This window comes from Telopea speciosissima, chromosome 7, assembly GCF_018873765.1.
Source record: "Telopea speciosissima isolate NSW1024214 ecotype Mountain lineage chromosome 7, Tspe_v1, whole genome shotgun sequence".
Classification (NCBI taxonomy): Eukaryota; Viridiplantae; Streptophyta; class Magnoliopsida; order Proteales; family Proteaceae; genus Telopea; species Telopea speciosissima.
In genome coordinates this window covers 67,139,749-67,159,368 of record NC_057922.1, presented here as the reverse complement: position 1 = coordinate 67,159,368, position 19,620 = coordinate 67,139,749, and the positions used below count along the sequence as shown (strand labels likewise).

Here is a 19,620-nt window from a genome sequence, read left to right as displayed (position 1 = left end):
TCTCTTACATTCATTCATTCAAAAATTATTAACTTCTAGTCCAAAGACCCCCAACCCCCTCCCAGACCTTTTCCTGGGAATTGCTATTCAATAGCCCCGAAATCAGAACATAATTCAGATTCAAAACGAGCTGAATCCTTAGCTAATCTTGTTCATCCACTTCAACCAGCCTTCCACACACCCATTTCTTCTTTTTAGTAAGGGCAGAAGTAGAAGCTTTCTCAGATGTCCCAACCCGTGTATTCTCTCCATTAAGCACTGGGTTTGTTTCATATTTGACGACACCATTTAGTTCAAGCTGAACCACTTGCTCATCTGTTGGAACTGGAACCATTGGATTTTGCAGCTGTAATGGAGACAACAAACAGTGTCTGGAACTTCTGCTCCCATTAGAAGTGGGAGAAAGAACCTCCCCACCAATCAGAGAGTTGAGCATGGACCTTGTTTCATGGCTTTGAGTGGAGGGAAGAGGTTCCCCACTGCTTGGAGGTTCTTCACTGTTCAGCACATTTGTGGAGCTTGTTTCCCCAATTGATGTGGGGGAGAACTCGCCAAAATTGAAGCCTCTATTGTATATGTTACTTGAGAAGACATGTGTTCCATTTACTTCTCTTTTGTCCAGTGGGTTAATACCATTTTCAGTGCTTAAGTTCACAAAATCATTTACCAGTCCATTTAAGTCGGCAGAAGAATAGCAATTTGCACTCTCACGTGATGCAACCTGTCCTGCTTCGATGTCTTCGAGTGACTTAGTTGCTTCAGCTATAAGCTTCCTGGTTTCCAAAACTGAAGCTTGGGCAAGAGGGCTCCTTGCTGCAGCAACCTCAAGGGCCATCGCTGCTTTCTCTGCTTCAACAATCAGCAGCCTGAACCACAAAAATCGAAGTACTGACATAAGTAACTAACTACAGGAAAACGCATGATTTCTAGATCAAATAAACCTCTTTAATTCATGGATACTCTTAAGACTCTAAGTAATATGGCCTCCCATAATTAATTCAGAATGAATTATCAGCAATGGCCTATCCAGATGGCAAACTTGCTATGCAAGCTTCAGAAAGAATCTGGCCTTGTCCAAAAGGGTGGCCTCACTACCTAATAGCAAGAGTGATGACTCAATGAGCCGTCCGGAAAGGGCAACATAGAGGAACATGTAAACCAATTTGAAGCCACTTACATGGTTATACCACCACGTCCCCAAATCATGTTTATGTAAAAGCTATGCACATCCTATACACCTGACATACACAGTAAATTATTTTTTTTTGGTTCTTTGGGAGGAGAGAGGGAAGGACAAAAAATGATGGATGGACTTACTTTGCCCGTTCCATGGCTTCTCTTTTTTTAGTTTCCATAGATGCCCTCTGTGCTCTGATGTTCTTTATCAACTCCAGTTTGGAATTTGCTGATGGATCTTTGTATGAAGGTTCACTACTTCTCTTCAACCTAGGCTGGCTTTGGCTCTTAGTTGGAGTCCCAATGCCATTACAGGCATCACTGACTTTCTTCTTCACAGGGCTGTTCCTTACTGATTGTGTTTTTCCAACTGGCTTTCTTCTTGGCTTTCTTTCAGCTCCAACATGTATTCCATGGTACTTATACAGGCCAGAGCATACCCGTTCGCGATATCCCTGACAAAAATAATGTTTTAACAAACCAATGTTAACATCTGAGCTGATACAGTATGACTCATTAAGTGTGCTGATGTACTACGACTCATTAAGTTCAATCTGGCCTAGAGATATTCAGATACCACAATATGATGATAGTAACGGTATCTGCATGTGGCATGCATATGGCTTGGGATACAGCACCAACATCATCAAAAAAACAAAAGAGCCAAAACTGCTTCATTTGATGAAGAAATCATCAGATTCAATAATCAAACAGTCAGGATTGTCTGGAAGAAAACCATATTATTCACTCATGTCGATTATCACATATCAGTATCTACTGATTTAACTTCTAAGACTTCAATTGCGAAATTTAGAACCGCAATGATGCAGTTAAGATTGTCTAAATGGGCCAATCGGGCCTCAGAAGACTTTATTTTGGCCCATGGTTGGGTTCTATGGGCCTTGGGCTTTTTATTTTTGGGGTTATTGAAGCAATGGGACTCTTTTATAAGCCCATACTTTGGCCCTTAATTCTGAATACAGAATTTACTTTCTTAGTTAGTCTAGATAAAATCCTATTTCTTTATTTTTTTTTTTATTAATGTTTTAGTTAGGCTAGAATAGGTCTCTAAAAGTCCAACCTTATTTCAGTCTCTTTCCTTTATTATTTGAGTTTCCTAGTTAGTTTAAGTTACCTTATCAGTTCAGGATTGGTTTAGGCCTTTCCCTTTTTGAGTTTTGAGTCTGTTTTTGAGTCTTCTATGTAAGTTGGCAAGGGGACTACAGCCTAGGAAATGAATTTGAGTAGTGAAAAGATTGAAACTTGCCCATAGTTGTCAAAGCAACGCCTTGGCGTCTTGTTGGTGTTGCCTTGTGTCCAGGCCCCCCTACAATACCTTGGGTCACCTAGACGCTGTGACAACTATACTCTTGCCTTTGGTTCTACGGTGATTCAGAATGCTCCTTACTGAGGTGATTCAGTAAACTCCCTGGTGGTGATTCCATGGTAGGGGTACTAGTGTGACCCTTAATCATATCTTTTCCATCTTTTTCTTCTTATTTCTATTCTCTGTTTTAATTTAGTTCAGGTCCTAGAACTCTGTTTTCTGGTTCGATTTCAGAACTCCTACCTGAGATCAAATTCTTCTAAACTTCCAAGTTCTGGCTCTGTTTTTAGGTTCTATCTTCAAGTTCTAATTTCGCTGCCACTGGTGAGTTCTGATTTAATTTCTGGTTCAGATTCTTACCATTCTATCGAATTCAGAAAAGTATCCTAGTTCTAAAAAACTTCTTTGATTTCTGAATTATTGAGTTTAATTCTTGAAATCTGATTTCAGTTACATGCTTATGCTTCTGTTACAACATTCCAGCAAATTGATCTCTTTAAAACATCTGTTCTGGTTGTTTGTTTCTGAGTTCGATTTCTGATTCTGTAGGATTTTCTCATAACTCAGAATCTGACCCTTGGATTTTTCTTAAATTTTATCATTCTGTTCATCCCAATCAAATAAACCCTTCGACCAGCATACTGGCCAGATCTGACAATCTGATATTCTGATATCTCTCTTATCTGGTTCCTACTTTCCTGTGATTCTGGAAAAAGGTTTTATAAACCCTATCACTTAGGTGTTTTAGAACCACATTACACGATCACATTCAGTTCCAAATCGTGTGTCCTAAAGTCTGCACTCTCATACTTCTTGTGTGTGTCAAGGTTGCAAGCGGATCTTAAATAGTGTAACATTATAAGTTTATTACCACTCCATTGTCCAATTCTGATTCAGTTTATAATGTGGAATAAAAGAATGAACTAATTTGTAACAGGTCATGGCTAATGATATGAATATAGGCATCAATCATTTAGAATTCAAAGAACTGAATTGGATGTGTGTACTGTAATCTGTCCTGTAAATCTTTGAAAGTATGGAGTCATATCCCTATTTCCCATATCCATGTCCATAAACCTCTCTGGATCTGACATCATACACTATGTATTAGCACAACTCAAATAGGTGATTTATGTCTGAAAGTAAAAAAGAAACCAGATAGAAACGGGTCAATCTGGTTTTCATGTTGGGCAATTTACAATTTAGTTCAGAATCATTCAGTTGGCTGCTTGGCTGCAGGATCCTCTAATCTTGGGGCCAAACTGGATGACATGCTAGAAATTTGCTTTTTGTGTCAAATGCAAACCTAGTCCTGAGGTTGACAAAATTAAGTGGACCCACCTAAAAAAATGTCCATATGGTCTAGCAATTGCAATGATAGTAGCCATCGCATAGGTTTCATATCCACCATTCCATTTTTATTTGGGGTTAAAGTGTGGGATCCACCCATTGTGGGTCACAAAAACCCAACTCGAGGTCTCAAGGATCATAAACATCTGTTACACTATTTTCCATTGGATGGAAAGAAAAAATATAGCTACTGGTCCAAATGTTTAAAAAGTAAAGTCAGTTCAGATGGTCATGATCAACCAACATCTCAAATCATCACAGCATAGAAGATCCCTAAGCAGGACCTCTCAAATGCTCAGCTCCAAGTGCTTGTCACTGTGGGTAGTCAGAGCACAGATCTAGAGGTCTTAGATCACAAATTCACAATCCAATGGACCACACAGAGCTAAACTTCAGGGATGACAACAAAAAATATGGGCAGTGGTCCAAAGATCCAAGTGGAAGAAGACAATGTTCAGATGATCATGAACAACCAATGATCACAATCTTTAGCATAAGAGATCTCCTAAGCAGGACTTCTCCTAAATAAGTCACATCTTCAAATTTGTCACTAGATTGCCTTACCAGATCAGCCCATTTGGCAGAAATTGCCTCTGATATCTTCCTCCGTTGCTCAAGAGACTTGGGTGCTCTCTTGCTACCTTTTGGCCTGGGCGTTTGTTTCCTCTGCTCAATGCTTTCCAACCACTCCTGTGCAAGCTTTTCATCTAAGAGCCTATATGAATCCCAATGCAGCTCTTCTTCACCAGAATAACCTTCTCTAGAAGCTTCTGCAATCAGGTTTTGCCATTCAAAATTGCAGGTCTCCTGCACAAGCAGCTTCTCACGGCGCCGTTGCCACCCTATTCTAACGCCAACACCAATTTTCATTCTAGTCTCCTCGCTGCATAATCAATTAGAAGAGGACAAAAAGCGAAATGGTCATAACATGGGTAAGAAGAATGTAAACAATCAAGATGGGCCCAGTGCAACAAAATACTACAGCATCGATGATAATTTGGTCACAGGGCCCAACTTGAATTAAACCTTTTTTTGGATGAATTTCTCGATGTAGTTGAAATGACGATGTTGCGGTGAGTGAGTAGCAAGAGTAGGAAGGATAGAATTAGAAATAAATAATTCGGCAAGAAAATAGATGTACCACCGACAGGCGAGGAGGGAAAGTCACTAAACCCATGACTGCACCAATAAGGAAGGATGATGTGGTGCAAATTGAAGGCTCTAAAAGAACTAGGTGGAGAACACAAAGGCAGTGAGTTGAAGGCTTCAGGCATTGGAAAAGGGAAAACATGAGGACTAATTTTTTAGGGTCATGCTCATATGTAAACAAAAAATAGCAAAATAAAGAAAGAGTTTCAGTTATTTAATTTTATTCCTTTTATTGTATTGATCCTGCTGCAACCGATCTCCCGTTGGCTTCCCTGGTTCGAGGTCGATTTTGCATTATTTGGTATCAGAGCTAAGGAGAGGCAGTATACAAGATTGATGGTTGTTGCATTCTACTTTCAATTGAAGATTCATCATGCAAGTCAGATTCGGCATCTCTACCAAACTCAATGACGAATTCTTTTTTCAAGAAGGGGAGAGTTTTTTATGTAGAACAAAGCATGAAGACGATCCCAAAAAAAAGTTATTGTTCACGTGAACAGTACCACGAGGCACTGTTCATGTGAACAATGATTTGGGGGCTGAGATAGCTGATCCTATCCCCCCCCCCCTCTATATCCCTTTCTTCTTCTTTCCTAACCTTTAATGTTTTTCTTCATATTTAAACAGAAAATAGCAATAAAAAAGAGTTTCAGTTATTAATTTTATTCCTTTTATTGTATTGATCCTGCTGCAACCGATCTCCCGCTAATTTCCCTAGTTTGAGGTCGATATTGCATTACATGCTCAGTGAAATCATGCACTGGCTACATGGAGCTTGGCACCATGTTCAGACCTCCATTCAATGGTGGGCATTTTGGGTAATCATCATGTCAGCCTCATGATGGTGTTTTGTCTTTTCTACACCACATAGGATGTTAGCAGTTCATTGTCACCATGCATGGTTACATGGAGATTGACCCAACTATTTAATCCCAATATGAAAATTTCATATTTCATGTGTCTCAAAGGCAACAGATGGCAGATAAGAAATGAAAAGGCCGAAAACTTTGCAGCTTTTTCAAACTTTGTCCAAACCCAGCTTTTAAGGTACACCAGCAATCCTTCCATTAGCCATGTTAAACATTTATTATTCAATGTATGACCTATATAGAGGAATGGTGTGATAAAACCAAGAAAAACAAGCACAGGACCCACCTCTGAGCATGCCCCAAGTTAGTTAACTTCATTTTGACCTGCATATCCAAAACAATCATGTCAGAGTTCAGAATTTCGGCCTGTTCCTGAGGAGGCAATATTTCTTAAGATAACACTGTGGGAACCCATTACTCTCCCCACACTAACATACTACCGTTGGCACTTGGCACCTCCTAAGTCCGGGCCATCCGTTGAATGTACCACTTCTTGGTTGGCCAAAACAAACATTACTCAGATCTCAACAAGTAGGGTGCAAAGCAACCTAAAATGGAAAAAGTTGGGCACAAAGCAACCTAAACCAGTCACTGAAATCAGCTTCAAGTCGAGACACTGGAAACACATTTTAGTTTATTGATTCAATTCAAATAAAGTAGACTTCTTGAATCTTATGTGTTTTCTTTTTTTATAATTAACCTTCAAGTATTTCCAATTTCCACTTGTCTTATGAGCAAGTACACAAACCCTTAGTAATAAGGCAATTTATATTATATTATACATCAGCCCCAGCATTCAACTGAGTTCAGTTTTCTAATCAAGTTGTGAAATAAAACTTCATTGAATCTTATTTGTTTTCTTTCTGTAATTAACCTTCTATGTATTTTCCAATCTTTTACTATTGTTTTTTGGGGCAAGTATGCACTCTCTTAGCAACAAGGCAATTTAGGTTATATTAATATATTACACATCAAGTCCAGCATTCAACTGAATTGAGTGTTCAAATCAAGTTGTGAAATTCTGAACCCAGGCCCACTGACAGTTATTGGCCATCCAAAAGAATTCTATTCATATATTGCTCCAATAGTGCAATTTTTTGTTTCAACTTCCAACAGGTATACCATTGATTGGACAGTCAACAGGGTGCAATGACCGGTGACTGAACAGCAGTTTGGGTAGCATAAAGATATCACTGTCTTTGGATGAATATGAATTTTAATATAGACAATCAGTTGATTCCATGAAGACTTGAAAATACTAACAAAATTTTTGTCAAATGTCCAATTACAGAAAGTCCCAACTGCAAAGTTAAAGTACCACCTGACATGAGATTAAAACTTATCAGATTCCTCCTCATTGGCAAACATTATGTTTTCAACCAATTGTGTAGCAAATACCAAATCATTCAAAGATGTAATTGTGGTTTTAAAGAACTTACCAATTTGTTTTTCAAATGCCCAAAATAATCAATTTACCAGACAGCAACTAGAATAGCCAAAATATAGTAGTGAACTTTATCAGCAAAAATATTAGCCATTAATTGAAAAGATAATTAATCAGTTCAAGGTTTTAGAACGAATCTAGAAGCAAGAACTACGACCAAGATCAATATAGAAGTCAATACGGACTAGTACAGGGTCAGCATAGACAGAAAAATAAGGGAAATTTAATATATCAAGATCCAACAACCAGATCTGGTGGAAATTCTGGCGGACTGTTAGGGTTCATCCGTCCATCAGATATTTAGATCTATCAATTGATATCTGAATGTTGAAAATCATATTAGAATTTATAGACGATTCCCAACCTTTTAAAGATTCAAGCTAATAATGAGAACTGAAACTATTGAAACTATGGATGATCAGATCTGAGAAACTGTTTAGCTATATGTAAACAGAATCCAATAACCAGATTTTCATTCTTAGAAATAATATACAGCAAGAAACAAGCAGAATACTAAATTCGATTTTTTGGACAGGAGAAGAAGAGAGAAGATAAGAAATCAGGGAAAGAAGAACAGAGGATAGATCACAGCTGATAAGCAATTCATTAAAAAGAAGAAGAATGAATTTTCCAAATATTTTTACGAATAAGATTTTTTGACATAGAACTACGTTTCTTTGGAACTGCCATTCAAAAATAAGGAAGATTGCTACAGTTGGATGTGAAAGACATGTATTGTTTAAAATGGATAGCTCTTTCTATTCCCATTCATTATCTATCTATTTCTTCCATAGATGATATCTCTTTCATAACATCGACAAATATAGATACATATAGTTGGGATAGAGTATCATGGGGAACAAGAAAAAGAAAAACGATGTGATATGTTTTGAAAAAAATAAAATTTTTTGGGATTCTATTACAGCCAATTATCAGAAAAAAGACATTAATTCATAGTCATTGATACCCTTATATCCTTCATTCCTTCATTCACATTCGGATCTATATTTATGAAATCCGCTGCCATGAAAATATAATTTCTTGTCAGCAATAAGAAAAGACTCCAAAAGGTTTCAATTCTTATCTCTGTCTGTTTTCGTCGTATTACATTTAATAAAATAATTTAAAAAAGAGAAAATCTTAAGTTACTTAACCAAAGAATATTAAAGAAAAGAATATTCTAACATTTTTCTATTAATTGATCAAACTCGAAGAGAGAGTACAGCTAATTCAAATTTTGAAATAAAAAAATCTCAATTTCTAGTATTCAAATCATCTCATATCAATGAGGTGTATATACATAAAAACCTTTTACATTTCCTAAATTGACTCATAATCACTCTCTCACACTGACTTGTCTTAATAGACTCAAAACAAAACTCTACACTTGTTATTAAGTATCCTAATCTAACTCAAACTCCTCTAACTAAGTCACTAATCTCATGTATTGAGTTCAATCCCACCTTATTAGCTAATAATATAGGCTTGTTATAAAATTAAACCCAAAAAAACAAGTAGTCCAAGGCCCATAGAGCTTATTCATGACCCAAGCCCAATTGGGCACTCTTTAACTACAGCAGCCATTCTAAGTAAAAATGTGAAACTATTCTTACATGACATCACCTTGGGATCCTGCATTGCAAGTTTGGTTCTCTCTTTTATCCGCCGCAATGTCTCTGCAAAATTTTTTGTGAGCATTTGTTAAAATAGTGAAAACACAATAATAAACTAAACAAAATTCCTCATAAATGCAGCGTCATTAAGAGCATCTTAAGTTGCACACCTGCACTGTGCTTCCTGCCCTTGTTCCATGGCACATTACCCTTGTTTGCTTTGGAGATCCTCATCCGCCTTAGCCTCTCTCGTTCATCCAGTAGTGCAGAGTCTTCCCCTGGGGACAGAGAGACATGAGACTTCATATGAGGTCCCAAGTGCAAATTGTGGTCATCCATCTGTCCATCTTCACCATCCACCAAATATTTTGGTTCAAAGGTAGAAACTGCTTTAACCAGAAGTGCACCCCTTGTATCAAGATGCCCAGCATCAAATTTCAGTGTTCTGGAGACATGGATGGACACAAACCATGCAAAACCCAACCTTTTCTCTTTTCCAGAAGTGAACTTATTTGATGTGCTGACATGAAAAAGGGGCTGAACCCTTGATGTAACTAAGCGATTTCGGAGGGAATGCTGTGGAATTGCAACATCTGGTAGCAGAAAAATATTAAGAAAACCCTTAGTCACCAAAAGTAGGACAACCCACAGTAGAAATAAAGGATTAAGAGTAGTTTCTTCTTCTTCTTCAATTTTTTTCAGAACGTCTCCTGATTTGACATGGGACCTTAAGCACAATTTAAAAATTGAGTGAGACTAAAGGGTAAAAATCACAAGTAATAGGTATAAATGTTTTGTAGAATAAAATTAATGTGTAGAGAATGTAGCCTTCACTTTTCTTATATTATTTTTTTTTTCAATCAAGGACTCAAAATTAGTTTGGTTTTCAACGAATATAAGGGTCATAGTAGCTGTTCCATCAAACTAAATGTTTCTCTCTCCAATGTCTTCTTTGGAAAATACTCTTTACCCTTGCCAGTGGTCAAACTTCACTTAACAGGCCAACTTAAACATCTAAAAGCAGGCAGAGCCAATATTACAACCTATTGTAAATATGTAATAACAAAGCCAATAAATTACCTGCAACTTGTTGAATTCTCCTTGCTAATAATAATACTAGAATAGGGTCAGAGTATGGTGAGGGGAAGAGGGAGAAGCTCAACTGTCCTTAAACCTTCTCCTGCTTAAAAAGTCGGGACTAAGACATTCTTTAATGAATATCAATTGTCCTTTCCAACTGAAACACCTTAAGAAGAAAGTAATCTCATCCACTTCAGAAATCAATAACGGGACTTACATATAAGACCCACAAATATACCAACACAGAAGTCTCAACAGTGCACTTCGGAGTTCGGAAATACAAATAGCATAGGTAAGTTCGGAGAAATCAAACTAACTTAACGTCTAAAGAAATAGAAAAGCGAGGGGTGAGGGAAGAAATGACGGTTACAGGAGAGCTACCAACGACCTAAAAATTTAATCTTCTCCTCTTTCTTTTCTTCATTCCTATTTATTTTTTGGGTGGAATTGCCGCCGGGGACCGGAAGGGGGAACAAAATCTATGTCTTCTAATGGTACATGTTACTCCTTCTCTCAGAAGCTTATAATTTCATCTGGTTCTATTAAAACATAGCTCTAACCATGTACGAAGAAGAGTTCAAGAATGGTGGAAATTCAAACATAAGAAAACAAACGAGAGAGAGAGAGAGAGAAGCAAGACTTACAAGAAGTGTGTAAAAAAGTACCTAACAAAGGCATGAGAGCTCATTCAGTCATCCAAATATTTAGAAATAAATAAAAAGAAGTTCTCAAGACTCCATGAACTTGAACTTCCTTGCTTCTTTAAGAGGCAGAAATGTTGGGGTTCATCGGAGATTGAAGCAGAGATAGGTCAGCAGCTTCCGGAGGAGGCAATAAGCCAATAAGTGAAGTAGCAGACAGCGATGAGTGAGAACCACAAGGTGCCTGAGAATACCAATGGCGATAAGAGATGACCGGTATGGACGCTAAGGTTAGATAATTTAAGGGATAAATGCCTCCCGTAACTACACTTTTTATGTCCCTGCGCTTCTTAAAGATCTAGTCGGGTTCTGAGGTGCGAGTCCGCACTCCGGATCCGTCTATTTGCCAAATGTTTGCGTCTAACAGGGGTGTCAACCGGAAGGGGTCGGTCAGGTACGTTTGGGCTTGGTCGGGTTTCACAGTGCTTAAAGCTGGCACTGTGATTGCTTGTTTAAGTCTTCGGGTCAAATTTGGTCGGGTTAGTATAATCGACTTTTAACAAGGCCTTACTCAGGCTATGGGCATGTTTAACTTTAAACAGTCGGGTGCTAAAAAGTGCAGCCTATGAACCACTCTTTTTTATCCTCATATACTATATTCAGTAACCATATTATGTAGCCTATTAGATCATATATTGCATTGCTTATATGATTGAGTGAATAGAGACAAAAAAATATTGTATTTTGATAGTTTTGAATCTCTGATTTCAAAGTTTTACTTGAGAAAATAAGAAGGGCTCACATGGGATCCATTACTGATGAAAAGTTAGAAACGGTGTCTTGTTTTTTTTTTTCTCCAAAGACAAAAAAATTTGCTGCTTTGATTCTCTTTAATTGACGTTTTTGACCAATTAAACTCCCACTATTACATCGGCCTACTCTATATGAATAAAACCAACTTAAATTTGGAAATCTGTAACTATTCGAAGAAATCAAGATAAAGAAAACGAAGAGGCAATAGTATAATCTGGAGGAGTAGCAAAGAAGAAGCTCAATGGTTTGTTCCTCATAAGAGATAGGCCTTCACAGGAAAATTGTTTGAAAAACATGTTAACATGGAACTAGGTCGGGCCTAGAATCAGTCGGTCCGATCGGGCACCCGAGGACACGTTTAATAATCAGTTTGGCCGGACTTTAATCCGGCAAAGTAGGTCGGGTCTGTCGGGCTGGGCCTGAAATTGATACCTCTAGTCTAAGTATCTAAAGCTATGTTTGGAAGCCAAGGAAAGAAAAAGGTAAAATTGAGGATAGAGAAATGATTGTTGTTGGGTAGGTTTGAAATGCACTTCAACATGATTTTGAAGACGTAACAAGTCAATAAGTCAATAGTCAAATTTGATGACCTAGTCTTAAATGTATGATTTTTTTAAATTTGATGACCTATCATTTCAATATACTTGGATTTTCACCTATATTTTTTTAGGGAAAAAGAACGCTACTTGGTCGCTTGGCCTGCCTGTCTCTTGTGCCTAAACACAGTTCCACTTTGCCCCCATGGAAAGGTGGAAATCCTTCCCAATTTGATGTTTGTGCGTGCGTTCACATTGGTGAGCTTGCATGCAGGCTCTAGAGGTCCAGGTAGCGTTCTCTCACCCTTTTTATTAATAGTAAAGACTACAATGTTTCAAAATTGGACTGATATCGATAGAATTTTCTACTTAGAATCAATTCTAATTTGTATTGATTCTATACTCATGCAAACTTTTTCAACCCCAAGAGGGTTAGCTCAATTGGCAAGGACCAACACCTCATAATTAAGACAATTTAGAATCATGAGTTCAACTCTCCTTAGGGCCTACCTACTAATAAAACAACACCAATTCGAACAGGAGATAATCATTTGACATTTATCAGCTCTCATTGAGAGTGTAACTCATAACCAAAATGGGTTTTTAAAGAGTTAAAAGTTATTTAATGCGATGGTTATGTGAAAAGATGATATTTACCTCATTGGAAAAAAAAAAGTTATCTTAAAAGGACAAAAAATAAAGTTACAACTCCTTAGTTCACCAGTTTGGTAATGTAAGATTTTTCCTTTACTTTTTATCATAAAATAGATGGTAATGTGGACAATGTTCCATCAAAGTTCACCTCCATCGAACTAGTGACAACAGGAATCTTCATCCAAACAATGGAACCTCATCCCTACAAAAATTAGGGAGTTCCATGAAGTAGTGAAACTTACAATCAAAACAAAACCTTAAACATGAAATCTAGAAAAAAATCCGGAGAATGCTATTGTTTATCTTTATTATTACAATTTTGTTTGCAATTTTATTCCATTTTGTATTGTTTGTGTTCTTATTAAAATTTTATCTGTAATTGTTACTATTGGTTTCTCCATTTTCATTAAATCGTTTTTAAGAGTTTCTCATATTTGATTCATAGATATATTTCATTTTTTGTTGTATAGCTTTTACTTGAATTAAATTTTTTTTTTTTTTAAATGTTTATATTATTTTATTTATATAAATAATACAATTTGAGAAGGTCTCAATAGCACAATCGTGTTGCTAAGCTTGGTAACATTTTCTACTTATTATATGCTAAATGGTATTCCACTTGGCCTTCAAGTTGGATATGCCTACAAAATTTCATCCCAAAAGGTTTGGGAAGAATATGTTCCATAGATTTAGGTATCACAAATGGATCGATGGTACAAAAAGCAAGGATGGGCATAATGATAATAATAAAAAATTATAGGATAAGAGGAATGCTAAACGGTCTTTTCGCATACAAAGGCATTGGTTTGTGTCTAAGCACAAGAAACCACGTGAGCCACACGATCGGTTACCATTCTTTTTCCCGAAATGGTATCTCAAGATCTTGGGGGGGGGGGGGGGGGACAAAGAGGTGATCCTTATTAGTATCGGTATCAATGACCATTAATAGCATCCATATCGCTAAATCCTTGATACCTTCTCCACATGTTAAGAATCACATGAATGGATTCTTGGGCCATTATTACACTCACCTCTTCATTTATGAAGTCAAAACTACCCTCTCTTGCCCTTTTGCACAAGCAACATGGTTCGGGAGTGATCTATCATTTGGTGTGCCTTTTGATGAAGTCCAAAGCTATCTTTGTTTGTGCAATATTGGAATTGTCTTAATTTTCCAAGTACAAGATTGGGGGAATGAAGTCTTGGGCCTAGTTTCCTTCATTTGCTGGCATTTATGGCTCCTAAGAAATGAGATCCTCTTCAAAGTTGTGGATTGCTCTCCAGTGGATGTGTTCTCTAAAGCCCAAAAGGCTTAGCTGGAATTTATAAATATCAATAAAGCCGGTCCTCCTCAGCTCTGCCCTTCTTGATCTGGCCAAGATTCAACATAGACTAGTCCCCTCCCCTACCCATTCCATTAAGCTTAATTGTGATGTGGCCTTGCTTCCAGATTCTTCAAAAGGGAGCTTGGGGGTGGTTTGGCGTGACAATCTCGGTGTTCCGCTTTGAGCTCTTTCGGACCCCTCTTCCTTCTCTAATGCCTTACCAGGGGAAGTGTTAGCAGTTCTTTTGGGTCTTCAATCGGCTTTTGAGGCAATCTTTGACTCTAACCTAATTATCAAGTCAGACAACGCAACACTCATCTCTCTACTGAGCAATCCAAGAACAAGCCCTCCTATGACCGTCAATGATCTTCTGGAGTACATCTAGTGGTTTGGCTCCCAGTTTCCATTTGTTTCTTTTGTTTGTATCCCTAGAGAAGCAAATTTTGTCGCTCATTCTCTAGCCAGGATGGCTTTGTTTGTGTCAAGTAAGACAGATTGGCCTCTTTCCTCTCCTTGGCTCCTCGATGCTTGTAATCAAGATGCCTTGAGCTTCTATTGCTCTCTCTTGCAATAGAATTGCTTTTCACAAAAAAAAATAAAAATATCATCTCCTTTGGTAATTTGACACTGATGCTCATGGTCAAGGAGTTCCTTTATCACTATGGCTGAATTGAAACTCGAATTATATTGGTATTTATGGGGATTTGGCTCCTGTCCTGTAGTGGCGGGAGCTGGAGCGTCCATCACCTCCCCTGAGATTCCTCTACGTGGACAACAACAAATCCAACGGCATGAAATGAATACAGATTATTTTAATCCAATTACTCCCATTTGTTTCTCTCACCCGACCAAATCCCTAATTAACCTGACCCGTGGAGTTCAAATTTCGAAAACCAAACCTCAAAACCGAGTTTCATCGTTCCTCTTTCTCCTTCCTCCCTTTCTGGTTTTTCCTTTTCCTGTGCTTGAAGAACTCGCCCAAAAGATGAATGTACTGAACCCAAACCTTCACCTTTATTTAAGCAAACAGATGAACCTACTGAAATCCCAGAACCCAAAAAACGAAACTCTATCTAGTGATCAAAGAACTATCAAAGAACAAGCCAAAAGATACTCAATACCCATAATTTCATGAGTAAAAAAAGTTCCACTTGAAAAAAAAACCTAGAAGGAAAACCAAAGAAAAATCTCATAAAACGATCAACCCAAACTTGCAGTGAAATCTTAGCCCTGCGATTCAAGAAAAAATATTAGCTGAAAATCTGGGATACAACTAACCAAAAGAAAAGGAAAATGAACCAATGCCTCTTCACCCCAAACAGATGGGAATCAAAGAGGGGAGAGAGCACAAACACCCAATGGGACCAAAATCAGAAGAGCAAGAAAGGTTCAGGACCAGAGGCTTTCACACTTTCTTCGCTAAATAACTGAACAAGCGAACAACAAGCAAAAGATAGAATTTTTCTGTCCCACGCCCCCCTAATCCTTCTCTTTAAGTTCTCCTTTTTTGCTTGCTTGCTCACACGCTACAGGAGCACTGATGTTTAGCCTCGTCGTCACGGGTTGTCGGTCGCCGTTTAAAGGAACGATGGAAGCTCGCCTAAGGTTTTAATCGATTTTTTCAAAAAGAAAGGGGGAAGAGACGAGGGAAAAACGGGGGAAATTTAAATCGATTTTTTGGGTTTTAAATTTTGTTCGGGTCAGATTATGGTAAAATGAGAGAGGGGTGAAAAGTGGATCTGCATTTTGCCCATTCCCAAGTTGACCGTTGGATTAACAAAATGACACTTGTCATTATCTTAGGTGGTGCTGGACGCTCCAGCTCCCGCCATTGCAGGACAGGAGCCGAATCCGTATTTATGGCACTAATTGGTAATACTCTCAAAAAGTGACTAGTGTTTTTGTATTCACGAGAGTAGTTTGAGAGTAGAATTCCACTTGGTAGTTCCAGTCTGATTCCAAGCTCCCATTAATAAAACCAGTCTCAAATTACCAACAACTGCTTAGCTCAGTTGGTGAGCCGTGGTGCGCTTCATGCCCATGCTCACCAAGAGGTCTCGAGTTCGAGTCTCTTGGCTGGTATCTTACCCCCCTCCCTCTTCTATCAACTATATATGTAAAGCTCCCAATTACCAAAATAAAACCAGTCTCAAATATGATCTTGGAGCATTTTTCCAATGATTACGATCATTGGCCGACACTGTCAGTGACCAATAGTCTGTCAACAGGGTAGTTATAACCAACCCTTAAGGAAGTCGGTAGTTATGTAACTCCCTAGTAACCACCAGAACTACCAAGAATGCTTATAAAAGAGAAATTCAACAACAAAGGAAGGGATCCCGAATTAACACAATAGTCTTTACATTGAATTTTTATTTTTTACCAAAAGAAAAATTTATCTTTTTCATTTTTTACTTTTTAGAGGTAGACTTTACTTGCTAGAGTTAGTCTCCAATACCTGTCTTTTGGCCCGTGTTTCAAAAGACATTCTAGAAGTAGGCCTTTAGAGTAGTTGTCCTTGTACTTCAAGTACACATCAACATTCCAGAGTTGGCATCATATTATCAACATCAACAAACCAGAAACAAAGGTATCATGTTATCTACATCAGCAAGCCATTGGCACCATGATATCAACATTAGCAAGCCAAAAATGAAATGTTGTTATTGCTTTTTAGTCAATTAGTTGGCTGTATTATTTGGTTATTTCTTCTTGATGTTGCAATTTTTATTATTAAAAGTCCTTGGAGTAATCGAGACACTGAAAAAGTCCTATCCTTTCCTGGTTAGAAGTCATATATGATCTATTTGGTCATCTCTTGAGTCCTTGCGACTCTGACACACTCGCGCATCCAACAACAGGTTCGTGACTGAAATTGTCACTAACAATATGTCATTTCCTGTTTTTGCAGTAGAAAATTGTGTGTTTCATTTCTCTATTTATTTATTCTTCTAGTCATGGTGAGAGTAATAGTTAGGATGGAACGACAATGTTGGGTAGTGGGCGCTATTCCTAATCCAGCAAGAGAGAGAAGGAAAAAAAGAACCAAACAAGATGCGAGTTCTAAAGGATTTCAATTGGATGAGTATGTGAAATTTTGAGCTATAAATAGTCTTGTAAAATTGATCTTTAGAGAACGGAAAACATTCGGCTCTAATGGAAGCTCCATGGTTGATTGCACAGGTAAAAATAAAATGGAAAATGATGGAGGAACCATGTAATTAACCAGAAAATGGAATAACATTAAAACAGAAGTAGCTCTGGTCCAAATGATTGTGAGATATAAGATGAAATATGCAATTTGTTGGAATACATAGATTTATAACAGTTGGAAGTGAAACTAAATATAAGCTTTTTTTTTTATAGCCTAATGATGGCTTCTGCTGATGATTCTTGGTTGCATATATCAAATTGAATATGCATTGATGGAATAATGTCTACAGTGGTTGGATCGATATACCATTCGTTTACAAAGATAATTAGAAATTGCAGAAGAGTAATCAGTTTGTACCTGTTAGCTAGGTACCATAGGTTTCTGGTCAGGTTACTTGAATGCCTTCTAAATCCTAGCTATATGAGTTTGCAATCCGGAAAACAAAAGGTCCTCTAAATTAGGGGTTAGGGGATAAGGAGAATATTGAAGCTAGCAATTTTGAATTAAATGTTTTGCCATCGACACCTTGACTATACAAAAGTATCAAGCTAGGTTCTAGAAATTTTTGGTCTCCCATCTCTCATTTTATGATGCTCGTCTCATTTTGGTTCTCTTTCTGCCATATCTGATCGACGGTCTGTGAAGAGAACTTCTTTGGTTTCACATTTAATTTATTGGTTGATTCTACTGTGCTTTAATTTGCCAATTAAAACCTAATCCCAAATAAAACTTCTATCTTGTTCTACAGTTTTAACTCATCGTGCTTACTGTTGTGATTGATTCTTATTGAGGTGATAATGTGAAGTTGGTTGCAGTATGACCAGATTTAATATTATATGTAATATTATCCCATGCTTCGACATAAAATTGGTTGTTGGAATCTTCTCTGAATCTACTACTTAGCTTGTTAAATTTAACTTACTTATAGGAGGATATATTGTAGATGGTCATTGTTGGAATTTATTGGATTGTTTGGTTTTGGCTATTTGATGCTTAGAATCATATACATATGCTCCAATATGAATCAAAAAATATGATTGTAGCTATATACTGTTTAATGTAATATTTTCATTTGCTGAGTTTTTTTTTTAAATATAAACATTATTTGTGACAAAAAAAATTGCTAGAGAAACGTCTCAAGCAATTAAAGTCTATCATTATGAGTCTTTAGCTCAAATTGGTAGAGCACTTGGACCCTATTGATTCAAGCTTGTTCCAAGGGGATGGTGATTCGAATTCACTAAGACTCTATTGATTCAACTGTTCATAGGCAAGCCAATTAAGGTAATCATGTAGAAGTAAGTGTACACGATAATTTACATGTAGATAAATACTATACAACTGTAAAGAATTGTATTGAAGGCTTTTTAAAAATGTGATGTGTATATATGCTTTTGATATGAAATTCACATTGTCTATGCAGGTTGGGAGGAAAATATCAACGATTGCTTATGAATTAAAGATGAACCAAATAGTTGATTCCAATTCAGTGTCAATGAAACTATGGTCACCTGGTTGGCTGCAATGTAAGCTCTAGATTGGGTTATGAATATATATTTATATATTTTTTAAATTCCTAAGATTAGAAACTTGTAAAAATGGTTTAACCCTTGAAACGACATTTCTGTAATTAAACTTGGATAAATCCAAATGATTCTATCAAATGTATATTAATCGATGATTTCATTGTGAATATACTTAAAGATCATTTCTAGCAAAAATAAGCAAACAATGATTTTACTTCCAAAAAAAGAACACATAGAATTAACAAAAAGTACTTCCACCCAACCATCATGGAATTGAAATGTTACCAATCAACGCCAATCTCACTTTTCAAGGTTCAAGAGAGCGGATCCGGAATGGCATCGGCTTTTGTTATTCCAATAAGTAAAGATTTTTTAAAATTTAGATTTTATTTAAAGTTTTTAATTTAATAAATTTTTTTTAAATAATTTAATAAATTTGAGAGCTCATGTTTTATTGATTTTCAACTACTTTAAAGATTGAAAAAGGAAAATAGTCAATTAGCAGGAATTAGGATTTTTTATTTTTTTTTGGTTAGAAGGAGGAATTAGGATTGCGTGTCGTGGATTCCGAATTCTTGGAATTGGTTGATTCACCGACAAACAATCCATTCTTTCACTTTTGGTTTTTTTTTTTTTTATTTATTTTTTATTTTTTAATTTCAAATTGTAGTATCAATTCTCGTGGGAATTTTGTGGCAAAATGTCGCTAGTAAGGCCCTCAGCCATTCAAAAAGCCCGCAATAAGAAAGGCAGAGCGAGATCCTATAAAACGGCTCACAAGTCGCAGCAGCCGATAATTACCGATAGAGAGAGAGAGAGAGAGAGAGAGAGAGAGAGAGATTCAAACACCAGAGTTACCCTCTCTCTCCGCCCCACTACTTTTGTCTGTAGAGATTCATATACTTTTTCATTATTCAAACATTGATTCCATAAAAAGAAAAAAGATGGATTCGCTGTAATCTT

The 19,620-nt window shown here is 37.0% G+C and overlaps 1 protein-coding gene across 2 annotated transcripts; it reads right to left on the bottom strand.

The window, feature by feature from the left end:
* Window positions 1-110: 110 nt before the first annotated feature.
* Window positions 111-10,809, bottom strand: LOC122667634. 2 transcript variants are annotated; one of them, XM_043863998.1, is made up of 7 exons: window positions 10,674-10,809; window positions 9,099-9,521; window positions 8,939-8,991; window positions 6,158-6,195; window positions 4,418-4,736; window positions 1,318-1,631; window positions 111-866 (listed from the first exon to the last, which is right to left on the bottom strand). In XM_043863998.1, exons 1-7 carry the CDS (start codon window positions 10,684-10,686, stop codon window positions 143-145), a joined length of 1,884 nt encoding a protein of 627 aa, XP_043719933.1. In that variant the 5' UTR covers window positions 10,687-10,809; the 3' UTR covers window positions 111-142. The 2 variants fall into 2 exon arrangements, with proteins under 2 accessions (XP_043719933.1, XP_043719932.1); XM_043863997.1 differs by having other exon boundaries at window positions 10,653-10,802.
* Window positions 10,810-19,620: the final 8,811 nt, after the last annotated feature.

Coding starts and splice junctions, on each gene's coding strand:
- LOC122667634 (XM_043863997.1), bottom strand. CDS start 10,686: ATGCCTTTGTTAGGTACTTTTTTACACACTTCTT. Junction 9,522..10,652: donor TACTTTTTTACACACTTCTT/GTAAGTCTTGCT, acceptor TTCTGCTACCAG/ATGTTGCAATTCCACAGCAT. Junction 867..1,317: donor GAAGCCATGGAACGGGCAAA/GTAAGTCCATCC, acceptor TTTGTGGTTCAG/GCTGCTGATTGTTGAAGCAG.